Source organism: Homarus americanus, unplaced genomic scaffold, assembly GCF_018991925.1.
Source record: "Homarus americanus isolate GMGI-L3 unplaced genomic scaffold, GMGI_Hamer_2.0 scaffold23617, whole genome shotgun sequence".
In the NCBI taxonomy this organism is placed as follows: domain Eukaryota; kingdom Metazoa; phylum Arthropoda; class Malacostraca; order Decapoda; family Nephropidae; genus Homarus; species Homarus americanus.
The window spans coordinates 6052752-6078338 of record NW_024720711.1 but is presented as its reverse complement, the minus strand read 5'-3'; the positions used below and the strand labels follow the sequence as shown (position 1 = coordinate 6078338).

Below are 25587 nucleotides of genomic sequence, written 5' to 3'. Positions count from 1 at the left end.
TGTATGGCATACTAGATACTGTACTGAACTTCAATAGTATAACAAGAATGCCATTAAACTATATTAATGTATGTATCATTAAAAAATGTACATATATTCATTCATGCTTAAAGGTCATTGATGTAGAACTATCAACCATTCAATACAGGATGAGTAACATTGCTTGGAAAGCCTCGAATCACATAAGACCACATGGCTAATGATACTCTTTTGGGGGAGTGTACGTAAGCATGTAAAATTGAGTTCAGGTAGTCCTTTAGGATGCTGTATTCAGTAAGAAAATTATTCTAGTTAGGAATTCGCATAGGTGTACCGAAGGGAAGGCGACAGGAGCGATCGCCTCCCCCGTGAGCTAACAAATTATTACACGTATTCCAAATAAACCATTTTAACTATAAGAAAAGAAAAAATAATACTGATAATGAAATAGATAAAAATAACAGTAGATGTTACTAATTGAATGATAAGCTCATCATGAACGTACAAAAAATATTAATTATCTTGTATATTTCAACAATACCTCGGTAGGTTTAGTTCACCCTATTTACACACTGTCACAAAAACTATGGTTGGCTTGAATGTATTTTCCAGCATTTTTTCTTCTTTTTTTTTTTACTCGGTATAAGTGCATCATCGATTATATTCTAACACACACACAAAAACAAACAAACATACCCATTATCAGGAAGTGAAGAGATTTCCAGAGCTGAGAATTACTATTTGAATTCAGAAAATATTGAATTTCATACTATAATTTTCACATTATTTTGCATTACATTAATCAAACGTTCACCTCAATGGTGATGTATGTACAGTACCAGGTTTCACGGACCTCTTTTGCCTAAGGGTCTCGACTGCTCTTGATACAATTGAGAAAATTATAAGACTTGTACGGTACAATACTTGTATTTTTATTTACACTTTTTGATTGTAGAAATTGTCTTAGATCACTAATGGAGACCTTGTGATTCCCCTGAAGCAAATTTAAAAACAATTCCATGGAAGCCATATATATATTTTTTTTAGTTCCCATGAGAAGTAACTTAACTGTGCATGAAAGGAAAAAAAAACGGTTTTCCATACCTGAAGCATGCATTTATGTGTCAGATGGGACTTTTAATCTATGATATTACATGGGATGAATTGGAGATCAACCCGTAGCTAAGGATTATGAGCTTTAGTGTATTTATTAAGACTGTCTCAACAAGGTGTGAGTACATCTAGAAGGAATGTGGTGGCATTGGGGAATACTGTAAACTATTTTCTGTCACTGGTATACTGTACTCACATGTAATGTTTATAGCCCTTGCCATATGACTCTTGCTACAGATAGACACCATTTTGATATAAACAGTAATATGATCAGATATGAGCAAAATACTTTACTTTTTTTAATATACAGTACCTGTATTGTGTCCACCATAATGTATGGATTTTACATCTGTACGTCCACAGTGGGACTGTTTCAAGTAACTTAGATATGTTGTAATTTATTTTTTATTGTTTATTGTATATAAAGCTTGTAAAATTTCATATATTGTACTGTAATTATGTAGATCGTTGGATAACAGGCAAAGGTTAAAGAAACAGTACCTACTTAATGCCCCTTTCAGCCATTTTGTTGAATTTGTATTACTGTGCAGCTTTTATGTTGGAGTAACTCTATTTTCCTTCCACAGGCCATCTATGACATGCTGGGAACCAACTCTGCCAGTCGTCCAGCAGACAGTGCCGAAGAGCGAGCTAAAGCAATTTTCTCAAAGATGGATGAAAATAATGATGGCAATTTAACTCAGGAAGAGTTCCTTAAGGGTTGCTTGCTAGACGAAGAGCTCTCCAAGATGCTCACACCAGGAGCTTAATTTACTTATTTTACCAGAGGATAATATTCATACAAGAGCATAGACTAGCATGAAGCTACTGCACTGGTGGCTAAACAAGGAGATGGTAGACAGCCCTCATTACAAACAATAAACATTAGTATCAGTAGGAGAATTAGCAAGTTATAGCCATCTTGTGACAAACACCAAAGATAAAAAATATCGACCATGTCTTCAGCCGTGTATGGTCCATACTAAGAGCTAGGAAATTTAGCTGATCTGAGCACTAATCTAACACAGTCAGTATCAGCAGAGCTGTTGACACTCCTTTGGGTTAGCTATGACAGGTTTGGGAATTAATAGGTACATATTTTGTGATAGATATATTGTGTGTATGAGCTACAGTGTGGCCCTTGAAACAAACCACACCAAAAGGCTGTTAGAGAAGGTTTCCCATAAATATTTCATGTATTATCAATATTTCCATGCATTTTGGTATCAGGGTGATAACGTTTGTATGTTTTCTCTTTAGATTCTCTTAGGAAAGATTTCATATTGTGATCATAATGCAAAACTATGATCTGGCTCCATATGATTGTTCCCAGAAATTAGTTCACAATTCATGTCCTCATGTTTATACTACAAGCGGTTTTCATTTCCTCAGTACAGTAAATATATATACATATATATACATATATATATATATATATATATATATATATATATATATATATATATATATATATATATATATATATATATATATATATATATATATATATATATATATATATATATATATATATATATATATATATATATATATATATATATATATATATATATATATATATATATATATATATATATATATATATATATATATATATCATGCATTGGAATACATACAATAGCACAGGGATGCAATTTAATGGAAAAAAGTATTTAAAGATAATTAGCAATGATTGTAGAAGTTTTGTCAGTGATTGTAGATTGTAGATTATGTAGAAATTCTTCCTTAATTGTGAGTTGTGAGGTTTCATTGAGTGCACAAAGATAAGTTATACTGAACCCTTTTGTCCTGTGTACAAGGAAAGTTACTTTACGGCTATCAAGTAGTTTACAGATTGTTAATTGTGACTGGATCAGCAACAGGAAACATTGAACATAAATATGTAAAGCTCATTTTCTGGTAAGTTTGAGCTGAAATGATCTAAAATAAGATTTGACGGTTGCTGGCTTACTCACAGCTTCTGGTCTGAACACTGACCATTTAGAGTACTTTGAATAAGTGAACTGTTATAGACCTGTACAACGATCTGATATTTAAAGACTTTTATTAATTTATGATAAATCCTTGTCAGTAAACATTTTTACATTCTGAAAGTATATGCACTCATTAAGGCTTCTGTTTACTGTGACTAGATTAGAAATACTGACCCATTGGAGGTGGTTTCCCAGGCATATTTTCTTAGTGGTGAGAGGAAAGTATGTCACTTTGGATACTTAAAGAAGCACACAGACTTGTTGATCTTATCACTGCTGAGTGCTGCAGGCCACGTTTCATCCTTCTCCAGGACAGTTTTGTTTTTCCATGCTCCTTCTGAGAGGCAGTGACCAATTGTATATAGCCACTAGCTAATCATCTTTGCATCTTCTTCAGCCTAGCATTTTTCTCTCAAGCACCCAGATAGCTCCCCACTCCAGTACTCTGTATAGTTCTACAGTATATGCAGTAAATTAGGGGAACATGGTGAATATGGCACTGGCAGGATTCCACTTAACAACTTTTTCACACAATACAATACTGTACAGTACTAACATGTTTGAACTTTAATGGATGGTATTGTACATGGTTAAACTCCAATGAACCTGTGCATATAATAAATATGCACTCTACTAATGAATAGTATATGCAGGATTTTATAATTAATTTGGTTAGAAGGCAATTTTATTTCAGTGTAGGAGTTGACATAAGCTGTTTAATTTTTTGGGGGGTACTATTGAAGACACATGATTTGATGAAGATATGAGACAAATATTTATAACCAGCAAGTATATTAGGATAATTACCAGAAAGTAATTATCTAGCTATAGAAATTTTATCATTATATTTGCCTAAGAAGCAATGTGCATACAGTTTATTGACTTGGTATAATACTCTAGTTATAACCTTCCTCTGAAGTGTATGTTAACATTGGTGTCATTGTAATATTTTGGGCATTTATTTATTTTGAGGTTATACAGTACAGTGTAGTAGTTTTTATTTTTACAATACAATTTTTTTAACTCCCTAGGTTACAGGATGTTGAATGGAATCCCTGTAAATTAATTTTGAAACTTAACACAAAATTTTTCCCAAGAAATCCTAATTTTCACCCAAGTTTTTGACAAGATAGTAGAGGTAACATGCCACTCACAAATGCCTCACTTGTGATTCCTGCTGCCCTCCCTTACTTTCACTCCTTGCAATCTTAGTAGCTTTTTGTAGCCTGGTTGAATAAGGATCACCACAGTTGGAGCTCCAAAGTATTATTATAAATCTGGTTGTACTCTTTCACAGTAATGTAGCCAAAGTATTTAGGTACAGTAATAGATTTTTTGTCAGAAAATAATCATACTGACCACATCCATGAAGATTTTCTTGACATAGAAACATGATATGAATAACTTGTTTTAATCAGAGAATATTACTAACCAGTTTTGAGTGTATTGATAAATTCTGTAGAAGTCTGCTTGTAGGTTTTAGAAGTTATACAGTAAAGCAGAATTTGAAACGTGCTTACAAGGTAATATTTTGTAATATAGTGTACACTGGCAGTCCGAGTAAGCAGACAGAATAGCTTTAACTTTAAAGACATAAAATTATTGCTATCAGTGTAATTACTTCTTTTGTAATGTGTGGCAAAATATAACATGCTAAATGCAGACTTTGGCATATTTTCTTGTATATTCAGAAGAGTATTGTATCTCTTTCTTTTAGTATGCATGTGTTTGTGTTTAAGGACAGCCGATAGAGAAAATCCATTCCCCAAATATCAGGTAATTAGTGTTAAAGCAAAAGTATCACAATTATAAAGTTTACATTTTGGTATTTCAAGTAAACTTAATGAATAACGAGATGAGGAATGGAACTTCTGTAAGTTAATTTTGCCATTTGTTCTTTGACCTCTACACCCCTTTGGAAGCAGTGGCGAATGTGAATTAAAGAGAAATGTGGCTAAGCCACAACACTTCATGTATTTAGACCTCAAATGTAGTTTATAAATTGTTTACTTCAACTGTGGTAGATATTGCTCCTAGCTTTTGGCATCTTTGTGAAATGGTTCTGAGGAAAGCTTTGCAAGTTTGTGCTATGCAGCTATTGTTGTGGAAATGGAGAATGACAGCATATAGCTGTAAGGTTTCAAAGGGGAACACATTCTTCTTCCCCATAGTAGTTTTATATATTTACACACACATACATACATACATATACATTTATAGGTAAAACAGTAGACTACACTTAATGGTTCCTATGCTGAGTTGAATTCAAGAATATTTCAGATACTATACTAGAAAATTTACCCATATCCCCATCTTCAAGTGGTGTGTGCACACTACATTTTGTCATGCATAAATGTGAATATAAGGGACAAATATTTTTATTTGATTTATTGTTACACCACTTATCAGCTTGCTAGCTGATTTTTTTTCTTCTCATTATTAATGTAAAATGTGTTACATATGACATACAGTGACACATGCCTGTACTGCCATATGGTTAAGATGACTTCATGAAACTGAATCCTAAGTGCATTTAGTTCCTAATTTAAGAATGAATCCAATATTTTTGTTTGAGTTAGAAAGTGTTGGGATGTTGCTAGTACACAGGTTATATAGGGGACACATTTGGCATTGCTTACTGTGTTTCTCTATGTGTATTGTGTATGTATGTATGTATACTTTCTTTCTCCATTTTCCCTCTTGTGTCATTCCAAACAACACAACTCATTTCTTGACTTATATTTTATCATATTTCCTCCTCCTAGGGATTTTTTTCTTATTTTATTACTGTTTTAACTCATTTCCAATATGCTTCTTTATTTTTATTAAGTTTTAGAATTAATATATGTTAAATTGTTATTGTTAAACATGCTACATGTGTTATATCAACCCAGTAATTGAAGGTTGCACATTCCTAAAGCAAAACTAGGTATTTTATACTGTACCTTGTTTCAAAATTACATAATTGAAGCAGTTATTGAATAAGTTTTTTGAAGCACCTTAATTATATTCAGTATCAAAGTTCACTCCAAAACGTGTGCATCAATCTCTGACCTAAGAGTATAATCTGCTGACATGTTTTACAAAGAATAAGATTTAATATGTAGCCAACCACACAGCCTCATAATCAAAGAAGACTAATCTCAGTCCATCCCCCTTTTACTTTTGATGGTGGGTTGCTTTCTTTGCTCAATCATACTGACTGAATTTGCCTAAAATTTATACCTATAAATCTAAGTTTTCATAAAGTGACTCTTTCTTTATTCAGTTGTACTCATTAATTGATTATCTCTAAATTTAAATAACTCTAAGGGGAATGTGGTTTATTGTGTGCTATTATCCCTCTTACCATAATCTGGTGCTTATACAGATATTGCTCAGCAGAACGTGTCTGCTCCGTTTTAGCAAGCTATGTCTTTATGGCATGTTTCTTGAAGACTTAATTTTGGGAACAGTTGTTATGATTATATTATTTTGAGCTAAAAAATTTAAATAGCACCTGAGTCTTGCATAACAAACTGTAGAGAAGAATTGTATTGACTTTCATCAGTGAAAAGATTCAGAAAGTTGTAATAAGTAGTTTTAAATGAAAGAAGATACTGTATAGGAATAGCAATATATATATATATATATATATATATATATATATATATATATATATATATATATATATATATATATATATATATATATATATATATATATATATATATATATATATATATATATATATTATAATTAAAAAAATATAGAGGGACAAGATAGCAGCTTTTGAAAATTAGATTGGGTATTTTATGGCAGATGTAACGTACAGTATTTGTTAATTTTATTATGATAACTAGAATTGTATATTTTTGTTTTATGTTGGTTTATTATGCCATTATTTTTTTTTTTCATGGTTAGGCAATGGGCCATTTCATTCCATGAAATGTTTTCATTATGGGTGATCTCTGCAAGGGTCTCTAATGGGTGATCATAACACAAGCATTCCAGTACATAAGTCAGTCCTGGTGTGCTGTAAAGGGAGTGTGCAAGCATGTTTCCTCAGTCATTTCCACCCCAGGATGAGACTTGTGTATGTGTAAAGTCACTTACTTTGTTTTGCCACTCTTATGTGTACTCATTTTACTTTTCCTCCATGGATAACCATTCCTTAAGAATTGTCTCACATTCCTCCTCCTCTTGAGACATTATTATTTTTAGCTTATCCAAATTATAGAGTAAGTGGCATATAAAGAATCACATTTTCTTCACAGAAAGGTTTTATGTAATAACTGTTCCAATACTGTAATGCACAACCTTTGTTCTTTGCTGATTACTGATTTAACGCCAACTTCCCCACCCTTCTGTGATATAGTTGTTCTTGTGGCGTGTGTGAGCATCTACAACTGTGTCTTGTGAATGTGACCCCAGATATACATGATTGACATGACCCAAGACATTGCCATAGAAAAAGCTTGGGTCTCAAGGTTGAATATATTGTAGTTATATTTATGTCACTTTAAATATAAAATATTTCCTGTGCTTCTTAGTAAGACAGATTAATCCTGGACTGAGTTTTATCAAAATCTCTGCACAAAAAGTATATTAATATTGTTTTCTATTTCAGTGACATTTCTTATAACTTTTTTTTTCAGATTTGGCTTTTCTAGAGCCCCTTTTTGATTTTCTGAAGTGTTAATTATGACAAAATAAGTATTCATGTCCAAGTCATTTCCAAAATTTTCTTTGTTTATTTGCTTTGCTTGGCTCAATTTGTAGTAGACAATCTGCACAAATGGTAATACCTGTAAATATCATAGTAGGATAAGGGATTGTGCCATGCTTGTAACACTTTTACCCTGATTTTCATCTTGAAATCTGCAGGATTTAAGCCGGTGTTGAGATCAGTGGCTTGGGTGTCATGTATTATATAGCTACAAGTGTAATTTTTGAAGTAAGGTAGAAAAAATCAAGTCATAAAGTGTTTATAAGTGCTGATCTCTCCACAAGACTGATACGGTTTGTTTCCGTCATCATCAGAGTTTTCGGGAATGTCTTCGGCATGACATTCTTTGGATGATAAGTGCTTAGTTATTAATTATGATGAAGCCTGTGGTGAAGAGCCATTAGCTCAAAGAATATTCTGTATGTACACTAGAATAGTTTTGTTAAGAACCTATTTAAGTGTTCATTGTCGCTATTGGTATGAATGAAAATGTAGCATTGAATATCCTTCATATTCCTTCTCACCTGTAGACAGAGCTGCAACCCAATCTTGTCTTTATTCGTGTTGGTGATGAGATGAGGAGTTGTGAGTCTGAAATGGGACGGTAATAAAAGTTATTTTCCTGTCATAGTATAGAATTTTCTTGTTCATTCTGCCATAGATAAAGTAGTTGTTCACATTACATTCAACACAAATGAGAAAATGCAGCTACACATAATTAAGTCCAGAGTAATGATGTAGTAAGACATTGTAATCATGGAAGTTCAGTTATTTTGTATTTAAGTTGTCATATAAGAAAAAAGTAATGTTTATTGTTTTTTTTCTATGTACGTGTGGTATTATAGTTATATTTAAGAATGCTATGCTAAGAACTCGGTTAGCTCGCACAATTTGTTTGACTTTATAAAGACAGTTGAGTACCAGTGTGTTGATTATGCCGGCTATGATACATCTTAGTGTGAATCATTTTTGATGGGCAAATCACCTCTTTGTAAAGTTATTTCAGTGAGTGCAATACAAACAGGGTTGTTCGAGAGCACAAACATGGAGTGATGTAAAAGCATTGTTCCTTTATCTCCATTTACAAATACAGAATAACAAATTGCAGTTGATTTCTAGAAATCTAGAGGAGAAAAAAGTGTAGCGTGAGTAACCGTGGTTCACGTTTCTTTTGTCTGTAATGAGAGTTATCCAAACCTGGCTTATGAGGTTTGGCTATAAATATAAATGTACAAAACGTGTATAGTGTAACTTAAAGTACCGGTACATGTCAGCCATGTCTTCAACAAAGTACAGTATGTTGTAGTTGTACATTAGTGGAAAAGTTTTCAGAATCATGAGATGTACTGTTATATTCTACTGAGAAATCATGAAGAATGTTGTCAATGTAATCAGTCTATAATCTCAGTGTGAAATTAAAATTGAATACAATTCTTTAATGAAAGGAATATACTGTACTGTAGTATGAAAACTTTAGCTAGAATTATTGGACATCATTTCATATTTAATTATTTACTTTTATGGCAAGTACAGGTACAGTATTTGAGTTATTGATAAACAGTTGCTACTTTAAAATGCTGTACCAGGGTCCATTAGTGTAATTGCTTGTGGAAAGCATATGACATCTGCAGTTTTAGAGAGGTTGTAATTGTGTTTAGTTCTTGCAAATGTTGTTTATTGTTTCTTGAAATAGTGTGTGACAATTTTACACCATTGTTGTCATAGATATAAATACAGTATAGTGTTAATTATCTATTTTTGAAGAAAAAAATAATGTTTGTGTGTTAGTTACTAAAGTAAGAAATATTTCCATAGTAAAAGAAAGAAATTTTTGAGTGAAATGTAATGTGAACTGCAGAAGGGGTTGTGAAGTGCGAGTAAACTCAAATTCTTTCAGACAAATATTTATTATAAAATACAGTACTGTGTAGGGTACAGTATATACTGTATTATAATACGAGTCAACATTGTAAAAATCTGATTTGAAGACAAAGTGTAAATAAAGTTCACAACAATTTATATTATGGGCAGTGGTGGGAAAGAAGAAGTCAGTCGACACTGTCTTTACTATTGACAGTTTGGTCATCTTTGCTTAGGATCAAATTTTTATTACAGTACCTGTTAAGGCTCATCATTGCTGATCTCGTCACACATTTTTAATTGTACTTGGGTTGCACCAGCCTTGTTGGAATATAAACTTATATAAACCTTGTGTTTTTTTTCCAGTAATAAAAATACTTGAAATTTTATTCTTGAGATTGGTTTATTGACCATGTTGCACAGTTGTGCCTTGAGCTCTTATGTGTCATACGGTGGTAACCTTTTTGTTATGTAGTACTAATATTTGAGATATAGATATTAGAAAATACAACCATGGCATACACCCATAAATAACTGAAGTGTTATAATGTAGTGCCTTTCAGAATAAATAGAAGGTAAGTGCTTCAGTTAATGATATATATATATATATATATATATATATATATATATATATATATATATATATATATATATATATATATATATATATATATATATATATATATATATATATATATATATATATATATACACAGTATATATATGTACGGGTTATATGTTTGTTTTTTTAAGCTTCAAATTCAGATTTACTAAATATATGTACAGTACAGGCATTATATATATACATATACAGTACAGGGTACTGTATTGTATAGGTATACATACATAGAGTTATGTGATCCCTTATTGAAGAAGCTTGTGAGCTGAGGAGGGCCAAATTAAGGGGTTTTCTTAATTTTGGAGCACAGAGTTTAGAATATGCAGTACTGTACATACCCATTATATAAAATGAAGTAATTAACTTGGGTTAGTCACGATCACCATAGAATTTATGTAACTTCTCATTTTGCTTCTTAAGATAATAGACTGTGGATGTACCAACACCATAGTCCCCACTCAAACATTTCACCAAGGCTTCTTTATCTAGAATACTAGATGCTTCAACAACTCATCTCACTGCCTATTACCTAGCAAGAAATGCTTTCTCTTGACACTCCCACCACTCATGGGGAGCAAACTTAAACGTGTGTATTATTTCCATGGTGGTCGAAATTCATGCATGGGCATGTGTTAAGGCTTTCTGAAAAGAAATAAGCTAGACCCATAGGTTCAATATCTTGCATAATTTTTATTAATGTTTTCCTATACAGTATTTGTATGATTCTATCTGTCAGATTACCCCACAGAATACTGTACATAAATCATCCTCATGCTGTGTTTAGTTAAATCATCTAGTGATTTCTCTTTCATTTATCAGTTACTAGACATAAATTATAGCTAACTACAGCAATATGTATAGAATACTGAAATATTTATTTTAGAATTTGTAAAACTTTGTCTGTTTGCAGGATTGAGCAAGCAGTGAAGGCTGGAGAATCTGTGATAGAATAAGAACAACTTGGCTCAGTGTAGAGCAGAAGAGGTGAAGGGTATGTATAGAAAACTTCTTAATGATGATCATATTATTGTTTGTCTTAGAAGTAATGTGCAATAATATTACTGTATTCCTTTTTATTGTATAATGTATACTGCAGTGATTCCTTGTTTTACGTGATGAAATTATTTCTGAAATGTGACATGTTAAGCTAAAACACATTAAATTTGTCTCCCTTAGGAAATAGTATAAAGGGTGGGGGTAGAATCACTCTCAATTATCCTGTAGGGTTTTAATTTTTGTGGGTTATTAGTACTGTATTACCTCAACATATAGCAAGCATATTATTTACAGGTAGGTTCCCTCTTGTCCTTAGTGATGGAAGGGTTAGAACACTATTTTGACCTCTCCACATTTCTGTATCCTGACTACATAACCTCTTCTGATCTTCAGTTAAACACTCATATTTTGTGGGTCGCTGTACTGTATAGCTCATTCAATTTGTCTTCTATGTTCCATGTAGTTTTTTGTTTTTAAGTGTGAGGTGATATAATGTACAGTACTCAAGCAGATTTCTCTGGTACTGCCTTTATTCTTGTACAGTACAAAGGAAGTTTTTTTCTTCTGTTTGAGAATTTCATTGGCCATATTCTAATTTTTTAAGGTACTCTACCAAAATGTTATTTCCTCACTGCTAGTCATAAACATCTCCTGTGTTATAATGTCGTCTTTAGAAACATAATTTAATCTTATTATATATAGTTAGTCACCTTGTGCAGTATATGGGAGATTATTTCCTAAGTTAACATCTTTCCTCCAATTCCTTCCATCCTCGTGCAAAATAACTCTGATATTGTTTCTTGTGTTTTGGTATTATAAGTTCTTCAAAATATTCCTTCCATTTTTCTTAACATTTATCTCCTTCTATATCTTTCTGATTCTTTCACCATCACTAATTTTCCTCTTCCTCCATTCTCTTCTACCTGCTTCCTGTATGACTTCTTGCTTTCCATAAAATAATCACACAATCTACTCTTTTATTACACATAGCTTGTAAATTCATTGCTAATTTTTTGAAGACTTCCATATATGATATCTTTTCCTGCATTGATTATTGTATCTTAGTCTATCACCTATTGTCACTTTAACTCTTGCTTGTTTACCATGATGCATTTTCTTAGGAACAACATATACTTTTCACATCACCCCTAATAACGACTCCACACTCAAACCAGTACATTTGATTTACAGTACAGGTATTTCCTTATACGCTTCATACTCTCTCTTTTCTTACTTTCTCTACCGCATCTTTCATCTCCTTCTTATCTAACCTGTAGGTTTATGTCTCTTTACCCAGTGTGTCTTGATCTTCCTTGATGCTAATGCAGTAATGTATTGCATTGTCACATGATCTAGAATGTGTGAACTCTTTTTCCCTTCCCTATCACTTCTCCTTCATGAATTGTCATACAATATGTTTGAAGTACCTGTATATAGGTTTTATGGTACAAGTCCCTTCATTATTTTTCTTCTCTTTGTTTCTTTCCTAAACACATTCACATATAAAAATCCAACTCTTAATACTGCACTACAGTATACAGTATCTTTCTCCTCTTCCACCCTCTTGCCTCCAAGTCTGATTTTGTTAGAAGAAAATTTTGGTAGGTAGAGACATGATACTGTACCTATAAACCATTTTAAAATTTGAGTATTTTTGACACTATTGATACAGGAAGATGGATTTTATTTGCAACCCTGGATACTTTCTTTTGGGTGATCACAGCTCCACTTGGGCTTTTTGTACAGTACTGTAATTTAGATTGCCTTCTTAAATGAGGTACAGTATATACTGGCAGTCCATGGGTTACATTCCTTGACCCTGTTCGTAAGTCGGTTAATTTTGTTTTTATGTTAGTTTAAAGCACAACCCTGCCTCTAGAAAACAACATGAATGTTCTATGCATAACAAATAATATAAATACTATATATAATAAAGTAAGGTTAAACAATACAAAATAATGAAAGTACAGTAATGCAAAAAATTTAATTTTAATTACAGATTTTTTTTGATGATTACTGTACAGTATTGGGATCCCTTTCGTAAGTGTGGGTGTTTGTAACTCGGGGACTGCCCGTACACTATTTACTTCCATCTCTATACAAAGAAGATTCTCTTATCATAAAAACTTTTTAAACAGGCAAATAGATGAATTTAATCGTGTGCTAAACTTAGTGGAGACACAAAATGTTTGACAATAAAGTACTGTCTTACAGGATGAGTATATTAACTGCAGATTGAGACAGGCATATTCAGTAAATTTTTCAGTGTCTGCATTGAATAACTAAAAGAAATCTACACAAATTAGATATCACACAACTTCTTACAGTCAGTAGATGTAGAATCATTACCAGACAATTCATATTGGTCTTCAAACTAAATTTATAAAGCTGAGACATCAGCTAAATTAGCATGAATTTTCAATAAGTCATTCCAGTGCACACATAGATCGAGGTGAGGATCCAGTATGAAATATTGAAAATTTTCTCTAAAGTAAATTATTTTAAATTTTATGTAAATCATTGTACAGTACTGTATGCAACTTTTTCTCTTTTTTTTTTGTAGGTGTGTGGCTAGCGAGAGGGGCACGTAGAAAAGGAGTGTTTGTTGAGGTAGTAGACCAAGTTAACACACCTACATAACCATGGGCAAGCAGAATAGCAAACTCAAGCCAGAGGTGCTGGAGGACCTTCGCTCCAATACAGAGTTCACAGGTGAAAAATGGTGATAGGAAATTGACACATTAATTGTTGTATTACTGTACTGTAATCATTTGAATATAAATCATTAAATATTTATGATTAAACAATTTTTTTTCTTTATTTAACTTAAATGTAAATGGTGATAACTTTTATTCTCTTGTAATCAATGACAAATAGTGTCACTTGATTGAAAATTATATCACCATCTAATTCATTATGCTCAATTTTGTTTTAAGCAATTCTTGAATTTTATTTATACAGTAATTGAAATTTTATTCTTGTGTGTGTGTGTATATATATATATATATATATATATATATATATATATATATATATATATATATATATATATATATATATATATATATATATATATATATATATATATATATATATATATATATATATATATATATATATATATATATATATATATATATATATATATATATATATATATATATATATATATATATTGGAAAATTACGAACACTATATATACCTGAAATTAAGAGTTAAAAAATAACCATTACTTAACCCTGGCGTCCTCTCTCTCTCTCTCTCTCTCTCTCACTGGTTCCACGAACATTTCCCAGGCGTTCTAGCTAGTAAAGTGGTAGTGCTTGTGGTGCCACCTCCCACATCTCATGGTCTTTTGGAATCTTGGAAGACATATTGTAGGGCTCTAATATACATTCAAAATTTAAGCAAAGACAAGAGTGAGCAGGGTACAGTACTGTATAACCAAAACACTTTTGCTGGAGATATAAAGAAACTTAGCAGCTTGGCACTGCTAATACAGCCATCATGGTGGCTTCTCTGCAAACTATTGGTGCCAGATTCAAAACATGCAGGACCACAGGAGTTGCCAGACCACAGATTGCTGGACCAGAGAGTTACAACCTGTAGTTTCATTAACTTTGAGGATTTGTAGAACACAGTAATTTTATTAAGTCCTCAGCACTTGTCTAGTACAGTACAGTAGTTTCATTAACTCCTGGTAGTTTCTCTCAAGTTTCCACCATTGTGTGGGGTACCTGCTGTTCTCACTGTTCACTAGTATACAATTACTGTTAATTTTTACAGACTCTGAGATTCAAGAGTGGTACAAAGGCTTCCTTAAAGACTGCCCAACAGGACACCTATCTGTTGAAGAATTCAAGAAGATATATGGAAACTTCTTTCCATATGGTGACGCATCAAAGGTACGTCTCTTAACAGGGTATAACTATATAGCTTCAGTCAATTGATGTTCTATGTAAGCTCATACTGTAATTATATGACTCAAACTGTGTTCTCAGAGGATTCTTGTCCTCACAGAGAAGACTCACATTTTTTAATCCTACTTTATGTTAGTCAATTGTATTCGATGTGCTCATGTCCACTCTAGGGAAAAAACATAAGCAATAGAATACATCTCTTGACAACCTCTAAAAGAACTAACACATGGATTTAAAATTTCCCCCAAAAATAAAAAGATAACTTATGGGTTAATGGATTGTTTAATGTGTTATCTCTCACAATTAAAGGCCTTATATCCCTTACACAACAGTGATCCATATTGTTTACTTTCACAAACTAGTTACTATTAACATCGCAAAAGAACATGTGATAGTCAACAAGTCATAGTGTTTGTAAGCAAACAATAGATCTGGTGATTAATGTGGAAACACTTTTTATAATTTTCTTTTAGATGACACAAGTCACAAGGGATGTTAAATGCATTCTAGTGGATCACACAATTTTTATATATATATATATATATATATATATATATTTTTTAGTACATCGGGAATTTTTTTAGTGATAGAATGGGACATGGAAAAAACAATGTGTATGTGGATATTAACATATGCAATTTAGTGATGTCTTTTGTATAAATTCCCTTCAGAACATAGGCTTCTTTTACAATAGGTGTTTTTCTTTTTAATTCTACTATGCACTGTATTTCTGTCTATTAGATGAAACTATGTAAGAGATATGTTTTGAATTTTAAGTTCTGTAGTAGTTATGGGACTTAAAATTTTCTATTTATGTCGAATTTTTCAAATGATTGTAGTGTACTGTAGAACTCTTGTTGTGAATCATTGTCATCAGTAACTATCGTCAAGTAAGCCGCTTGCTACATTATTTCTTATTCTAGAGCTTGAAACAACTTAACCCGTACAGTATATGCTCTTATACATATCGAGTACACCCATACATATGTACACTTATACAGTCATACACATAACAAAAAAAAACCTTAAAGAAAATTATGGTGCTCCCTGTTGCCCTTGCATCAGGTTTACAGTACTGTACCTATTGAATTCCCAAATAGATGGAAATATTGTCCTTGGTTTGAAAGAAACTACGTAAACTAAATTTATTTATGAGATGATGGTCACAATGAAGGCTGTTTATTTATTGCTGTCTTTTAGGTATGTAGCTGTTGAAGTCTTGCTCATTAAAACCTCTTTACTGGACTAGTACTTTGGACCAACAATTTTATTTGAAATTAATTTCTTGGGCAAAATTTTAGTATAATTAATCTGCAGCAAAACCTGTTGGCAAATATGAGTATATTTTTTTAAAGTGTCAAAGGAAACATTTTTATGTAATGAAAATGTGTTAAAAATCTTTGGTATTTACTGTAAATATACTGTAGTGATTTTTTTTATCTTCAGTTAGATGCAATATTTTTTTAATTGACTGGTAGAAACATACACTACTGGTAGGTACTGCATGTATTGTACTGTTGTGAGAGAGTGCTGAAATTCAGATTTTGCCTTTCCTCTTAAGAATTTCATTTCACCAGAGGTGATGACTCTTTAATTTGAAAGTGTGAAAGAGTTTGGTTGCATTAAAATTTTAATTTACATCCTGTTTTAAATCATAATTTACTAAATGGCTACCCCAACTAGAGGTGACCAAAGATGGAGGAAGGAAGTAGACCAATGGCCTGTGTAGGATCCCTCCATTGCTCTTGATAGTCTTGTCCAGAGATATTTTGAAGCCCAAGACTGTGTTTACTTCCATAGTTTGAGCTAGCAGACTGTTCCATAGGTCTACCACCCTTTGTGTGAAAAAATACTTTTTTATATTCATCCTATAAGACACCTTGTTTACCTTGAAGTTGTGTCCTCTTGTGTTGGTGGTATGTGACCAGGGGCAGATCCAGGATCATCAAAAAGTTGTGGGTGATGGAACATGGCAAGCACAGCGAGCCCACCCTGTTGTAAGCTCGCCCCAAATTTTTTAAAATCGAACCAATATCATGGGCATCTTGAAGCCATATCCACTTGATATTAGGAAATATTCTGAGGTCAATAGTAATTACTTTTTACTATACAAAAATGCCTGCATACAATACTGCATTAAAGAAAAAGTATTGGAATTTTCTGATGCAAGGGGGGGGGGGGGTCCAGACTGCCCCTGGTGACATTGCAAAAAAAAAATTATCTGGATTTACGTCTTCCATCCCTTTAAAAAATTTTAATTTCTATTAGATCTGTCCTATCATGTCTTCTCTGGAGTGTTGTCATTCCTAAGTTCTTCCTGGATAATCAAGATGATTCTTATCAGGAATATTACTAGTCACTCTGCATTTAACCTTTTTTCAGGATGTTATGTTTTTCTGGATGTATGATCTCCATGCCTGTATACAGTGATTGTGATGGGGACAGACAAGAGGGTTAAAAAATGTAAATAATATTTTCTCATCTTTTATTCGATACAGTACAATATTTGAAGGTACGACTTATGATTCCTAAAGTTTGGTTTGCTTATTCACAGCTTTTTTCACTTCTTGCACTACCTTCAGTGATTGGTCTATTGAGATGCCAAGGTCTTTTTCCTTATTAACAATTTCCAAGAAAGTGTTGTTCACAGAATAGTTGTGATTTGGGTTGTTGTGTCCCGAGTGTAGAGTTTTATATTTTGTCATGTTAAAAAACATTTGCCAGTCTTGCATTTTTGTTAAAACAACATTTGCTAGTCTTGCAACCATTTGAACAGTTCATGCAGATCTTATTGCATGATTGCAATATCTTGTTGACTTGCCACCAGCCCATAAATCTGTGTTATCTGTGAACTTGATTATGTAGCTCAATATTTATTCGTCATTATCGTTAATGTAGATTACAAACAGGGTCTGATCATAAATTATTGTGGTACAGGTACTCCACTGAGCACCTTTTTCCATTCTGAATGTACTCTGTTTATGACCACACTTTATTGAATGTCTTTGACCCAGTGTTCAGGCTACATCAGTGTTGTACATTGGCCATGCATGTGGACTTTGTCAAAGGTCTTGGAGAAATCCACATACAATACACCTACTGGTAAACTTTGGTCCATATAGTCTGTTGTCATTGCAATGAATGTTATTAAGTTTGTCAGACAAGAGTTTCCCTCCATGAAACATGGTGTGATGCATTGATAATACTTCTTGGTCATGTGTTGGATGATGACATCCATCAAATTTTCTCAGAGTTTGCTTATACAGTATGTGATGTTAGGCTGATCAGCGTATGGTTTTTCTATCCTTTGCACAGTGGCAGTATCGTACCCAATGAAGTTTATCCAGGGTGTGTTGTGTAAAGCTCAATGGTCAGTTATTATTATTAGGAAAGGTTTATCTAGCAACCAACCCTACTTTTACTCTTAGGAGGTAAGGTTGCCCATCCTCACCTTCTCGCTGGTTAATTCACTTTGTGTCTATTCAACTGGAACCAATGGGGAAGTTCTGCTTGAAATTCAGCAGTTTGTTTCTTTGTGTTTTTCTGATCTGTCTTCAACTATTTTCTTCTGACAAGTGTCATTTTACAGTGCTGCCTGGGACTTCTCAGGAAGTTTTTTTAGTGTACTGTACTTTGACTCAAAACTGAATTTTAAAGAGCATATAAATTCAGTAGTTAAGAGTTGTAACTTTCACATTCTAAATCTAGATGCTATTAAACTGTGTCTTGTGACATGACATTATTACATTCACTTATTTTGTCTTGGGTTGGCTATTGTAACTCTTTATGGGTTCCGCCTACCTGATTGTCTACTGAAGACAATTCAAACAGTGTTGAACAGGGTTACCAGGCTTATTTTTGCTTTCCCACCGAGGACTCCCACTACCTGATTTTTGATCGAATTACATTGGCTTCCAATTAAAGCTAAGATAGAGTTCAAACTTTGCCTGATGACTTTTTAAGACACTAATGTGTGGTGAGCCTAAGTATTTGGCCAGCTTTCTAATTCCACTGACTACACATTCTGAAATGATTTTGTGTAGTAGTTATGATCCTTCATGCTTTGAGGAGCCTAGAGCAGTACGGGAATGTTCTTTTGCTGCCCGATGAAGCTACTGTCTTCTGTGGAGGCCTTTAAGAAATAACTTAAGACCTTTCTTTCTTTTTTTTTTGCAAGCGTATGATACTGAACAGGGTACTACAGTGATGGAGAATTACTGGGTTTAGGAAATATTAAAACTTAGGGTATATGAATGATAGGAGTCGAACTGTCACTTTTGTGTTTTTTTTATTGTAATAAAGTTCAGTATTTCTTTTTATTTTCAATTCTTTGACTTTGTAGTGTTTCGAGCATTAATGAATTCTTTAGAAAAACAGGCGCATTTGAGACACAAAAGACCATCTACTGTATTAGTATTACCGGTACTCCTGTTATTATTACAGGTAAGTGTGATTGCTGTCTCTCTTAATTAGTTTTTAACCCCTGAGGTATACATCCTCCAGGGTATATTGTCATGTTATCCAGCATATCCTGTGCTATATAAAGTAACCATGTAGGGTATCTGGTGTCCATTTATTGTCCTCCAGAGGCAGATTGTATTCATTCTTTGGAGGGACAGAGTTTCTTTTTTCTTAATTTTATTCCTCGTATAAGCACAAAAAGACGTGGGATCTTTCTTAATATTTTGGTCCAATTTCTACTTGAAGTATCGTTTTGCAGATCTAATTTCCTGGTTGGTCACAATTAGGGCTCTATTTTTGTATTGTATAGTCTGCATAATGTTTTGGGCTCTGACATTTCTTTTATTATTTTTGACAGATTTTTTTTTTTTTTTTTTCCTGGATTTGTGATTCATCTATCCGGACTAACTTCCTCTCTTCCTTGACTTCTGGGGTACTACCATACATTCTTCTAATGCCGTTTCAATGATTTCCAAAAATTCTTGCTATGATTCGTCTTTGTGTGATTCCTCCTTAATATTCCTCAAGTTTCTTCCATGTAGTTTGTCCTTCATGAGGTGGTAATCCCCACAGATGAAGTCATAGTATTCTACTTAATCCCCAGAGTGGATTTTTACCTGAATGGACCTCCTCCACTATTGCCTTCTTACTCATCAAGACCAAATCCAGAATGTTGTCTCCCTTCATGGGTTCTGTTATAAGTTGAGTCTTGTATAAGGTCAAAGAATTCATCTCCTACATCTTGGAAGGTAAAATTCGGTCAGTTTATCGTCTCATGAATAAAATCCGTCCATGATGAGAGCTTGTGATCTGGATGCTGTCTGTATGACTCTTATGAAGATCTGCTTCTTCCCTCCTTCATGTAATGTCAGCCCATTTCACTGGTGATTATCACTATATTTTTTTTTTCCTTTTCTTTCTATGTGATTCTTGTGGATTTTGACAACCATTCATTTTCCATTAGGATTAATGTTTACAGAGGAGTCTCTGAACAATGAAATTTATATTTTCACTCAATCTTTATTTTAACAGAGTACAGTACTAATAAGAGTAGTAGACCCTTATCAAAGATGACCTTAGTGAAATTGAGTTCACTATCTGAATTACACCAAACAGCACATAGAATGTCCCGAAGGACGAATGTTATATTCTGGAGCTTGCATGACATGTCTCAGCTTTAGCCAAATTCATCTGTGTTTTGTAAAATTACCTTTCCTATATTTCAAGATAGCATAAAAATTCCAATGAAATAAATTTAAGAGAATAGTCCCAGTAATTAAGGATGCTGGGAAGTAATGTAATTAGAGATGTCATTGTGCAGTCCAGTCGAGATAAAAGAAAGAGATTCTGACAAGTGAGAATGAGGTTAAAAAAGATGATGAGCTGAGGAAATAAAATGAAACTGAAATATTTAAAGAGAATTGATACAAGGTGGGCCTGTGTCACTGGGAATGCTGGGGAAAGGGTTGAAGATGAAAGGGAGCAGTGATTGGCAGTTCTCATTAAGGAGAGTAAAAGGACATGTGAGCATCAGTTTTACAAAAGGAGTGTAAAAAGATGGGAGGAGTTCTGGGAGATTATACAGCAAATAAAGAGAATGGTTAGGAATGCATAAGGAGAGAACATAAAAATTAAAGGGAGAACATTTTGGAATTCTTTTGTGTGTAATGGATAGAGATTGATGGATCTATCCTGTTTAGGTTGTGGTGATTTGAAGGATATCAAAACTAAAGAGGAAAATGGATAAGAGAGTTGGGGGTGAGACTGGTTGTAAGCAAGCTCAAGATTATCAAGCGTGAGGACTAAATAGTACCACCGTTAAAATGATAAGGATGGGAGTTGGATAACTGAGGAAACAGATAAGAAGAGTGATGGCTTTGTATGTATGACATAGGAAAGCTTACCAGAATGACAGAGCTTCCATAATTCTGCTATATAATGGAAAAAGGTGATAAAAGTCAGTGTAAATATTAAACAGATGTGAATCTGTGGCATATGTCAGGTAAACTGTATTGTGGATATATTATTGAGAGAAGTTAAATTAAAACAGAGTGTGTATTAAGGGAAGAGCAATGTGGGTTAAGAAAATGACAAGGTTTTCTAGATCAAGTTTTTGTTGTAAAGAACTTAGTTTGAAAGTTTGTAGAAGGGAAGAACTTGTTTTGGCAATTTATTTAAAGAAGCATTTGATAGAGTTTATAGATTAGCTAAGTGGGAAAGTGTGAAAATGTAGTGAATAAATGGTAAAGTGTTGAATGCTGTTCATAAATTTATAAGAAGAATAAAGCAGATGTTAGTGTGTGCCAAGAAGAGGGAAACTGGTTCTCGGCCAAAGTAGGACTGTTTCAAGGATGTGTAATGCAAGTTAGGTATCCATGTTTGTTTAATATTGTCCTGGAAGAATTAGTAAGAAACTTGAAAGACATTTTTAGTCAATAATAAGATGGGCTGTACTGTAAATGAGAGGCGAGTCAGATGCTGTATGTAGAAGACACTGTTATAGTGGACAGTTAAAAAGAATGGTTACAAATGTTAGTGAATGGGTATGGAACAGTGTGCACTAGAAGAAGTTTGAGGGTGAGCATGAACAAGAGTAAATTGATGGAAATAAATAAAGAAGAAAGATTGATGGATGAAGCAGAATGTCTCGGATATTTGAAAGGGACTGTGTCAGGAAGTGGAATTCTGAGTGATAAATTAAGGTACAACATACTAGGATGAAAGGAAGCAGTAGCAGTAGTATGCCTGAAGGAGATGAGAGCATGGCAATGAATAATTTCTAGGGGAGGGATGAATTTGTGATGGGCGATGATCTTATGTGACCTTGTTGTAGAAGCAGAGTTCCACAGAAGAATACATTTTTTACAATTGTGAGAATGGATGAATGATATCAGGTGAAGGGAAATTGTGAGAGTATTTGCTCTTGTTTCCAGCAGCCTTGTGTTAAGCAGGAAGAGTCTTGAAAAAGTTTAAAGAAAGAAATAATGTACTCAATTTATCATATACTGTACAGTGGTCCCTCGATTAACAAACAGTCCAATTAACGAAATTTCGGTTAATGGGTTTGCTCCCATAAGGATTTTCAATTCCATTAACGAACAAAACTTCGATTAATGAAAGCCTTACGAGAAACACGCTTTGTTGTGCGCATTGGCTGATCCACTAGTCCGCCATTACAGTACTGTAATTGGTTCTATGTTTACATTCGTTTCCAGTGGAGTAAATATCAAGAAAGTTCTGCTCATGAATATTTTTGCATTTTTTATATTAAAATTATTTGTCATTCTAATTTAGTTAACATATTGATAATATATACAGTATAGGGAACAGTTTTTGTGTGCCAATCAGCTGATCGAATCACCCACCAACGCTTCTCAGTTTAACTTTGTTTACAGTGGAGTGAACATCCAGTTTGTTGGTCTCTTGAATATTTTTGCATTTTTACATTAAAATTATTGTTCATTCTGAAATTTAGTTAACATATTGATAATATACAGTGCAGAAATTATTATGAAACATGAAGAAGGCACTAAAACCAATGCACTCTGTAAAGAATATGGCATGTCATCATTGACTGCCTCTACAATCAGCAGTTTGATATGTAAACAAAGCTGCCGGGAATACAGTATACTGTATTTAGTTTATATTTAATGTTTCGTTAATTCTATTACCGGTATTCAGTACTTTTTATGTATACTTTTTCTGTGAGTTGGAACCAATTACCCAATATCCCATTGAAATAATAGATTCAGTTAACGAAATTTTCGGTAAACGAATGACTCTGTGGAACCAATTGTGTTTGTTAATCAAGGGACCACTGTATACATTTTTATTCAATGTAATCTGTCTATTGAATGTAATCTTAAGTACCCGAAATATTTCAAAATTTACTAGTCCAGTATTGTTAGGTTCTGTTTTAGCAGTAGTGCTGGAATTTAAGTAAATTTTTGCCATTGCAAATATTGTGCTGCACTTGATAGTGAAAATTTTGTCATTCCTTCTTGAATGTGTATAAGATACTTTGTAAAATTTATGCTAGACAAAAGTAAGTATGTAATTGTATATTGTAGTACAGTATACCGTATTTTATGACATATAAGACGCACCCACATTTAAACATGAAATATTCATGAAAATATTTTAGCATATTTAAGCATTTAATGTTTACTTATACTAATATGGAACACAATAGAGTAAGTTTGTATAGCACCGTAAACTCAATTTGTTACCACCGTCCTTGTTGATATGTTATTACCAAGTTTTTATTGTTATGATCATTAATCGTTGTACTAAGATGTCCATACGATGGTAAGCACTCCAAAAACATGAAGTGGCAACTGAATACTAGTCTTCGTTTCATGCCAATAGATGACTTTACGTGCTACTGAGACTACGAATGAATGGTGACAGCTGTCGGCGTTACTTGCCATTATCATCATAATTTCAAGTTTCTTTCAAAAGCTAAAGGATATTTCATTATAAAATTTATAAGATAAATGTGGCATGCATGACATTAATAGTTAATAACGCTTTTACGAGTTCAGAAACGGTTACTGCTTAGCTCCAAAGAGGTGGGTGCCATACAGACAATAATCATCTCGGGTTTTCCAGCTTTAATATTTGTAATACAGTGATATCTCCATTAGCTGGAACAATTTATGCAGAGCACTTCCGGGAGTGAGAGATTTGCGGATGACACCCTGGATGTACCCAAGAATGTTTTTACGTCGCTGGCATTTTCACGGCTGGGACAGGAGCCATTCATTCTAGAGACAGTAATTTCTTTTACCTGTATTGTGTATGTATGTGTGTGTCGACACACACATACAAATAAATAATAATGAGAAAATCCTCTCACAGATAATAAAAAACAAGACAACAAAATGTATTACAAATGTGAGAGTTAACCCTCAAGTCAACTCCGTGCTTTGTTATTAAAGTTAGCTTTAATATACAATACAGGTAAAACAAATAATTGTCCTAAGGGCAAACATGTAAAGAGAATATACATTTCTTTGCATACGAGTACAAATGTAACCCCCAGTCAGCAAACTTTATTCACGGCCATTTTCTAAGAATCTAACCCCCCCCGCGAATTGCAAGGGCATGCTGTAGTATGGGTGACTCTAAGTCTCATACAGTAGGGCACTATACATGTAGTTGTATAAATTGCTATTTGCAGTTTTGCTTATTCACACCATTCCATGGAACATAACCCCTACAAATAACAAGGGTTTACTGTACAGTACTGTACTCAGAACTGATATACAGGTACAGTAGTACAGTACATACTTGTATTGTATCAGAATTGTTACCTTGTTCTTAGTAGCACAAATGAGGCCGATACCTGTTATTATTTACTATTACGGAAGGGTAGGACAGAGGAGTAGAAGAGAAAAATTTTTAAAAACTCTGAAATGGAAAATAGGTATTGTAATCATGCACTCATATTTTTATATTCTATTGGGAGTAAACAGCACAATTTTTCAATGGCAAATTTCTTAACTGTATCCTATTATAGATAAGTGTAGTTGTTATCTAAGTGCTTACATGTCAATAAATTATTAGCTTCCTTCTGAGGAATGAGTAGCTCATTCTTGAATTGGCAAACTGAATTGTGCCTGTTGTAGGTATTGTGTTTATGGATGAGAATCTTATTTCAGTTTTTATTTCAGTAAAGCATGTTTCTGACAAACATGTTTACAAAACATATTGATTGAAACTTCTTTACCATAAGTTTAGCCTCGCCTATTCAACTGTAAGCTTATAGTTAGATCTACTAGGTTTTTGTCTGATTGGTATTGATAGATATTGCAGTTAATACTAACCAAAGCTCTCTGTAAATTAATATGTCTGTACAAACACTTACATCCACCTTGGAGGTTTTCAATGAATTAGTAGTATGAGACATCACACTTGGCACTTGTCCATATTCCT

General features: G+C 33.2%; 2 protein-coding genes across 3 annotated transcripts in view; both read left to right on the top strand.

Annotated features, from left to right (window-relative positions):
• LOC121860807 (neuronal calcium sensor 2-like) overlaps positions 1-10043 on the top strand; it is an 84894-nt gene extending 74851 nt beyond the window's left edge. The window contains exon 4 of the mRNA XM_042358195.1: positions 1680-10043. Within this exon, the coding sequence (XP_042214129.1) occupies positions 1680-1862 (183 nt within the window). The 3' untranslated portion in view covers positions 1863-10043. The remainder of the gene's footprint in view (positions 1-1679) is intronic.
• A 1087-nt stretch (positions 10044-11130) lies between these two features.
• The window catches only part of LOC121860806 (neurocalcin homolog), a 36551-nt gene continuing 22094 nt past the window's right edge, over positions 11131-25587 (top strand). For both annotated transcript variants that reach the window (XM_042358194.1, XM_042358193.1), the window contains exons 1-3: positions 11131-11264; positions 13833-13981; positions 15056-15174. In XM_042358194.1, the coding sequence (XP_042214128.1) occupies positions 13912-13981; positions 15056-15174 (189 nt within the window). In that variant the 5' untranslated portion in view covers positions 11131-11264; positions 13833-13911. The remainder of the gene's footprint in view (positions 11265-13832; positions 13982-15055; positions 15175-25587) is intronic.